The 8,345-nt window shown below is 27.7% G+C and overlaps 2 protein-coding genes across 2 annotated transcripts; one reads left to right on the forward strand and one right to left on the reverse strand.

Moving 5' to 3' along the window:
* Nucleotides 1–775: 775 nt before the first annotated feature.
* On the forward strand, nt 776–3,563 carry LOC119685240 (histone H2A.v). The gene is made up of 5 exons (XM_038099476.1): nt 776–953; nt 1,260–1,337; nt 1,454–1,567; nt 3,148–3,318; nt 3,389–3,563. The coding sequence occupies exons 1-5, from the start codon at nt 951–953 to the stop codon at nt 3,446–3,448; spliced, it is 426 nt and encodes a 141-aa protein (XP_037955404.1). The 5' UTR covers nt 776–950; the 3' UTR covers nt 3,449–3,563.
* Nucleotides 3,564–6,195: 2,632 nt separating this feature from the next.
* LOC119684477 (SPARC-like) lies at nt 6,196–8,215 on the reverse strand (the record flags this gene model as incomplete). The annotated part of the gene is given in 5 exon segments (XM_038098521.1): nt 6,196–6,482; nt 6,548–6,895; nt 6,964–7,226; nt 7,573–7,666; nt 8,066–8,215. Coding segments are annotated over 5 exon segments (915 nt in total). The 3' UTR covers nt 6,196–6,422.
* Nucleotides 8,216–8,345: the final 130 nt, after the last annotated feature.

Genomic DNA, 8,345 nt, shown 5'->3' on the forward strand with positions numbered 1-8,345 from the left:
TTCGCATGCAATGTGAATTCGCATGTTTATGTATTTTAAATGAATAATTAAATGAATTAAAAAAGTGTGCATACACATAGACTGAGCTTAAACTGCTTTGCAAAATATTTTTGTTTTTCTGTGTACAATTTATTATCCACTAATAAACGAAAGCTGTGTTATGCACGGCGGCGACTCAATACTTTAGGATCTCCCTTTCTTGAGGATCTTGACCAAATGCAGGACCTGACACAAAATAGCATTTTAGGCTTCGCCAAAGGTTCTAGGTGGTTTTAAACCTGAGTTTTTCCTCTATATACGGTAACACAATGGGCCAACAGGCTTAAGTGGATTCACCAGGGATCGCCGGTATAATCCAACCTAACGTAACTGTTTACATGTATGTTAAACAGTTACAAAGTTTAATATATAACAATTCAGGAAATTAGCTTCAAGATAATAATTATTACAGCCGATTTTTTAAATTATCTTTTATTACTTTATTAAATTCTGAATAGGAATTTCTATTAAATTATATCACAATTATTTTATTGGGTATATTAATCAATTTTAGTATTCTTAACATATATTTACATGTTTGCAGCCAAAGTAGCACTTGACATACCAAATTCATTCATATTTAAAGTTAAAATAAAAACGTCATGCAATGTATAAAACAGATATATATATTATTTAAAATATTTCGTACTATATTTCCTTGTAATTTAATTGTATAATAGATTTTAATGAATTTCCCTTTTAATAACCGAATACAACCATGTGAACATAAAAAGTGAAATTTTCTTTATACTTCATTTCATTTTCAGAGCTGCTATCATTTACAAGCTATACGTTCAAGAGTGCAGACGTGAAAGTAGGCGATTCGTTAAAATCCCTAAATATTGTGGAATAAAGAAATATTTTAAATTTGTTTGTAATTGAAACCATATTAAAAAAAATTTGATTTGATCATGGTAAATAGCAGTAGAAAGTTTTTGTGTTAATATAAATTAGAACAGTTATTGTGAATCGTGTTCGAGCGTGCTTCGGTATGTGTGTTCGTGTGCGCAAAACCAAAGAAATTCAGAATTCTTATGAAAACCAACAAATATTGAAATTGGTGATAATTAAATAATTAAAATGATGGTTTTGTAAACAGACAATATGTGGGAATAAATATTTATTATAAGTTTACGCGGAATCGGAAGATATTTTTTTTTCACAATAACTGTTAGTTAAATGTTTGTGCTTTACGTTAATAATTTTTAATTATATTTAAGGCTGGAGGAAAAGCTGGTAAAGATTCAGGCAAGGCAAAGGCTAAAGCAGTATCTCGTTCTGCTCGCGCCGGCTTACAAGTAAGATAAACATAACCAAACGCGCACTCAAAATTTTTTGGCGCGCTTTTTGTTTTTTTTTTTTCTTGTGTATGATGTAGCCAATAAGCTATAACGAAAATGTTTTTGTATTTTAGTTCCCTGTTGGACGTATACACCGCCACTTAAAAAGTCGTACAACTTCACATGGACGCGTTGGTGCTACTGCTGCAGTATATTCCGCAGCCATTTTGGAATATTTAACCGCTGAAGTAAGTCTCAATATAAAAATTACATTTCATTACATGTTAGAAATTCTTGTAAGATTGTGACGATAAAGTGTTGCCCGCCAAAAATTATAATTTTCTCATCCCCTTTAATTTTGTATTCTTCGCCAGCTATGTTTCGTTAGACTGTATGTGTGTGTGCTGTACATAAGCAAACTTTATGCTTCGTACTGACAATTCCAGTGTAACGTTTTTATTTGTAGCGTCATTCGCCCGCCATTTTTTTTAATCCAACAATATGTTTTCTTGCTTAGAAAAAACATTTTTTTCCCTGTATTTCACATACCACTTGTGGTAATGTGAGCTATTATAAATGTGATTTTTTCTTAAATAATTTTTTTTTTTTTTTTGTTTATTTTCACTGCGTTAAATGAAAATGCAGTCAATATTATATAAGAGCTTTATTTGTATGTGTGTTATATGCACACGATTATATAATTTTTATATATTCAAATGTTTTTTTTTTTGTTTTATTTACAAATAATTGTTTACAATTGATATATATGTATATATATTAGACAAATATTTTTTGTTTTTTTCATTTACTCTGCCGTTATACAAGTATACATATTTGTATAATTCCTCTATATATCCTGCATTTTATTTTGTTTTATATTTCGGTTTCTCCGTTATAATTTTGACTTTAAATCTCCATCAAAAATAAATACTGTATATAAAATTTTAATATTATTAATACTTTGTTTTATAATTGTAAAATTCTAACTTTAATAATTTGTTTTATAATTATAAAATTCTATCTGTAATAATTTGTATAATAATTATAAAATTCTATCTTTAATAATTTGGTTTTGTAATTATAAAATTCTATCTTTAATAATTTGTTTTATAAAGAAGGAAATTCAAACTTGTAGAATTTTTACAATTAATTTAGTTAATAGTTATTTTCAAAATATATAAATGTGTTATATTAACTATGTGTGCAATAGTTTGTTTATATTAAATATACTCGCTTTCAATTTCGTATACAGTACCTCACGAATATATATTTGAACAGACTTCATTTACATAAATTTTTGAGATCTTTTTCGATAATTTGCACCGAGTTATCGATGTTTTTATAAACACATTTATCCGTGAAGTAAAATGGGGTACCCCAATTTTTATCATGAATTTGAGCAAAATCTAATATGTTCAAATTTTTCCAATACACTAAATATCGATATAGATAAGTAAATCTAGATATCGAATTTAAAGTTGAAAATTATTAAATAAAAAACGAACTACTACTTAATGTTATAAGTGTTTATGTTAGTAATAAAAAAAATTGCATACCAGTAGGTGTTAGATGATGTGTGTATTGTTTGTGTGATCAATGTATACATTTCCAGATTCTAACTTAGATATTTTGAGAAAAGAGCTGTAACTCATATACATAATCTTAGAATACGGAACTACATAAATCTTAAGTTAAATAGGATTAGCCTAAAAATGAAAATATTACCGAAATTCACTGTTTTATTTTAATATGTTGTTAGTAGGATTGATTTCTAAAAATATATTAGGATTTCATTAATTAAAACTTATTAATTATTATTTTATTTTAGGTGCTTGAGTTGGCTGGTAATGCTTCCAAGGATTTAAAGGTAAAACGTATTACACCTCGTCATTTGCAATTGGCAATTCGTGGTGATGAAGAACTTGATAGCCTTATTAAAGCAACAATTGCTGGTGGTGGTGTTATACCACATATCCACAAATCGTTGATTGGAAAGAAGGTAAATTCAACCTAATAAATTGCTTAAAAATTTCAATAGATATTGACTATTTATTCTTTGTGATTAACAGGAGGAAAACGTTGCCGATCCCCAGCGTAAAAACACTGTAATGCTGTCACAAGCCTATTAATTTTAAATTTAATTTCATCTATCATTATAACAATTAAAATCAGCATCAACAACATTTGTATGACACACAATGTAAACGTAAAATAAATTTTCAATAAACATAAATAAACATGAAAGTTTGTATATTCCAAACAGTACTCTTAAGCAGTAATTTTCAAAACAGCTGACTATAATTTAATAATTTTTGTGTTTGTTATATAAATTTTTTTAATACGTTTAACAAAAAAAAATCTTTATATTTTTATTAACATATAAATGAATTAATAAATTGTAAATCTCGTCTCGAGATCTTATAAATATATATATAATATAAATAAATTTAAATGGTTTAGATTAAACTTGCGAAATAAATATGCTTTTATTTTTACTACGTATATTGAGTAACATTTATCATTTTATTTCTTTTATAGTTATTTCTTTTTAAATGCAGCAGATTGCGTCATCTTTTTAAACCTTTAATATAAAGCAGAAGAGTAATGGAAATCGATATGTACGATTTCGGTCATTCATTTTGCAGTGTAGGTATTCTAAAATACTATTGTATGAAGATTATAGAATTTATTACCAATCCAACCACTTATCAGCTTTTAAGCAAAGTGTCATTAATATTTCGTTCATTAGATATTGTCATATATCGAAGTATATTTAATCATAGGCTGCTGTTATATACATTACAGCTATGTGCTGCTCACTATATTCTATTATTAGATTAGTATTTTAAAAATTTAACATCTAATTAATCTATAACTTCTAAATTTGAATAATTAAAGGGTTTTATTTGAATATAACTTAAAGAACTTGTATTTGAAGTGAAAATCAATGTTTATGTTTGACTGTCAAAATCTGTTTACGAAATGTGTGGAAAAGCAAATGCAAGAATGTTGCTGCGACATCTTGTGTAAAATAATAAAAGATGTTAACATGTACCTGGCGGTAAAATTGAAAAATTTAGTAATATTGAAAACTATTAAATTTTTTTAATTTTGTATTTATAGTTGGACTCATCTATAACGAAGTCATATTACTGTTAAAACGCTTTATTGTAAAGAAGTTATTGTTATAGAGGAGTTAGAAATGATTTCTTTTGCTTTTATAGCATTTTGACATGTAACTATGTATTTATTTATATAACTAATATTAAAAAAAAAGAATTGAAAATACTTAACCGTCAATCAATGTTTTCGGTATTGACTATAACATAATTTCCGATATTATGCTCTTTTATAAATTTTTTTAATCAAACATTATTTACTATAAAGTGTATGCGACTTAATGTTTCCGTAAATTCTTCTGCTTTCCCTTTTACAAGCAGCCCAGAACTATAGAAAATTCTCCGTTTTGTTATTCATTTATATACGACATCGTCAATAAATGTATAATTTTAAGACCATATTGTTTATGATGTGTAATTGTTTGATAGTAACTTTAGTTTGGCGTCCCATTGTGATACCAAGAAATAACGTCGCTCATACGCTCAAGTGAGCTTTGCGGAGAAGGCCGCCATTTCAAAGACCACAGTGGACGAAATTGATGACAAGTCTATACAATTCGCTGTCCCTAATTTTACAAGAGGACAACTCTGTCATACTTGACATTGTCATTCTTATTTGATATAGAATTTTATTTTTAATAATAGTTCAGTAGCTACTAACAGCTATTCCAAATTCATTGACAAATATTTGGGAGAGTTGGGACAGTAAAGTTATTCAATATGAAAACCTACTTAAAAAATTTGGTAACAGAGAGGAATTTGCTATAGAAGAGTTCAAATATACATAGAAAAAACTAAAAAAAAATTGCAAGGTCCTGAAAAAGTTTCGTTACAAAGGAGTCTGACTAGGTCTTAATTTTAAAACATTTAAAATAATTTAAATTCAAATTAAAGTGCTTAAAAAAAACATAGTATTTAGTATAAAAAGTAGCAGATAGAATTTAAAGGATAAAGAATTTCAATAGTTTTAAAATATATAATTTTATTTCACTTATAAGGAACCTAAGAAACCATATAGTTAATTGAGTCGAAGTTTAACATTTTTTTTAACTATTTGGTTTGGATTAGGAAACATCTGTGAATCATGAATGAAACTTAACAATTTTTTCGATGAACCTGTTCTAGTTCTATAGGATCACTTCGAAAACTATACGTTTAGCTAACATATCTATTATTTAATAATCTGTAATAATCAACCTCTCGATATTATTTTCTTGCTTGAGTCTAGAGTGATTAAAAAAGTTTGTTGACATCTGGTTGACATATAAGTGGCGACTTAACGCTACAGTGCCACAAATTTCAGATATAAATATGAATTTAGAATCTCATATTGAAACTTAAGAGTTACCTTACTTATTCGGCGTCTATATATGTAAGAGAGAGAGAAAAACCGTTTATGCAAAAATCTTGCTTAAAAGCAAGCTTGTATAAACGCATAGTTAAATGTGCTTTGTAAAATTACCCGAGCGTCTACACTGGCTTGACTTTGGCAAGATTTTTAATTTGTTTGATTCGTTTCAGAAATTTTTGTTATTTTACTGAAACATTGGATAGTGACGAGAATTAACTTCCGAATTAAATTCTTTATACTATAAAATACGAAATGTAAATTAAATATAATGTAATGTATAATATAATGTAAATATAAGCTATTTTATCTAGTCTAATAATTCTAATTTAGTCTGTATAATAAAATTAAATTGAAATAATTATTTTTTATATAGTCATTACGAATTATTTAAAATATGTAGAATTATGATTTCCAACTTTATTTGAATAATATTTCTACATATATGTATATGTACATTATTTGATTTATTACGGTTAGTAAGACATGTTTAAAGCAAATATTTGTAAAAAAAATTTACATTAAGATTTATTAAATTACATTGACATTTTTTGCGGCACATTATTGAAATATATTTTTAACGACAAATATATGATTTATATATAACATCCCGTTTACACCTCTAAGTAGTGAGACTTAACCAAGCAAATGTGGCACAGTTTTGTGTATATCATCACAACGTGCGTGTAGATCAGCCTGTAATATAAGGTATTAGTACACATATGAAATAGTCATGATATATTTAATATATATGTAATTACTTCATCTAATTCCAAGCAGGCACCCCATTCTACTAAGGTAATGCGATGATCATTGTTTGAATCGCAAGAATCAAGGAATGGTGCTATACACTGTTCCAAGCTTACTAGTGGTGCACGAATTGGGAAAAGTTCGTGACGTGAAATTGAACGATCGGTATTACTGTCTAAATCACACCATTTCCAAACAGCAGCATTAGCCCAACGGCGTGTCATATTCGTTTCTGCTTCCAATTCCATTTGCATATAATGTTCGGTAAGTTCATCACGTTCAGCTAAGTCTCTCATAACGTTGAAGAGCCAATCACGCATGCGACGTGGAAAATCTTTCTTATCTTCTTCTGTGCATTCCTAAAGATTTAAATTTTATTGTATAGTACATATGTGATTATTCACAAATATAATTTAATTTTGGATACCTGTTGTTCATGACATACACCATAGTAATCTATGTGTAAATGGACATTATCAGGATTTTTGCAACCTGGTTCATGTGTATCGCATAGACAACGTTGTTGGTATACAGCGCAATCAGATGGCCAAGTTTCGTTTTTACCGGTGCACACATGACGACGTACATCTGTTTCTTCTGGACATTCCGGTATGCAGACACATTTAGCTACAATACCGTTTAATTGACATACACGTCCAGCACCACAATGCATCTTTTCGCATGGATCAACTGAAATATGAGATATATTATACCGTTACAAACGACGTATATGGAATAAAAATGGGAGGTGAAAAATTCTTTATAAATAAAATTTTTAATATTTTTATAGGAGAAATCGTGAATACCCCTATTGTAATATAAGTTGGTATTAAATTTACCACGTAAACGTGTAATTAAATATAAAAATAGAACAAAAAACAAAACAGTATCACAATAGAGCACTAAGCATAAATATCCTTATACTTATCAGCTTCAAACAAAAGAGAGGTAAAATTAATGTAATATATATTATATACAATTTATAAAGAGTTGATTATAAATTTTTTAATTATTTCCAAAAGTTATATTTACTTACTTTCTACAACTGGATTTAATACATTATTTTGGGCATCAAGTGCGTCGGCAGCTATTTTATTTGCAATTTCATTTTCACGGTTTATGTCATTATTCTGAAATATTTAATTTTATACATGAGATATTGTTTAAAAATATATACGTGTTTTGATTTCGTTATAATAATTGTTTTTTCTGATATATGCTGATCATTTTGTCTTCTTCCATGCTTTATCTATGTTCCCATATACAGAACATAGAAGAAATAATAGATAATAATGGGATGGAATACCCGTACATAGTACATAGTACTGGTATTCCTACATAGTAGGATTTAAAAGTGTAAAAATTAATTCAAGCAAAGTATGTAAATATATGTTAGTAGACCTTAATAATAAGAATCATTAATAAATATAATGCTTAGCACTTTTAATAATCTAAACTGTTAGCAATCCATTTCTCATAACTTGTTTTCTCATATAATACCATATAAAACTTATCCATTCTTTACTTACTAAACTTTTCTCTTCAATTTCCCGTAAAAGCTCCTCATCACTGTCATTTATTTCAGACAGATCAAAATCGGCTAAATCAATATCTTCCTCTGCAAGAGTTTTTGTTGTTAAAGCCAGAAGGCCAAAAAAAAGAAGCAAGGTCCACTTCATAACGTTGCTTACTGAAATTAAAAACAAAAAATTATTAATTATTTGAATTATGGGTTTGCAGAATTAGTATTTTGATAAGACATGCTTTATTCCTCTCCCTTACTTCCAAGAATTTTTATAGATAATTAAA

The sequence above is a fragment of the Teleopsis dalmanni genome, chromosome 2 (genome assembly GCF_002237135.1).
Source record: "Teleopsis dalmanni isolate 2A chromosome 2, ASM223713v2, whole genome shotgun sequence".
Lineage (NCBI taxonomy): Eukaryota > Metazoa > Arthropoda > Insecta > Diptera > Diopsidae > Teleopsis > Teleopsis dalmanni.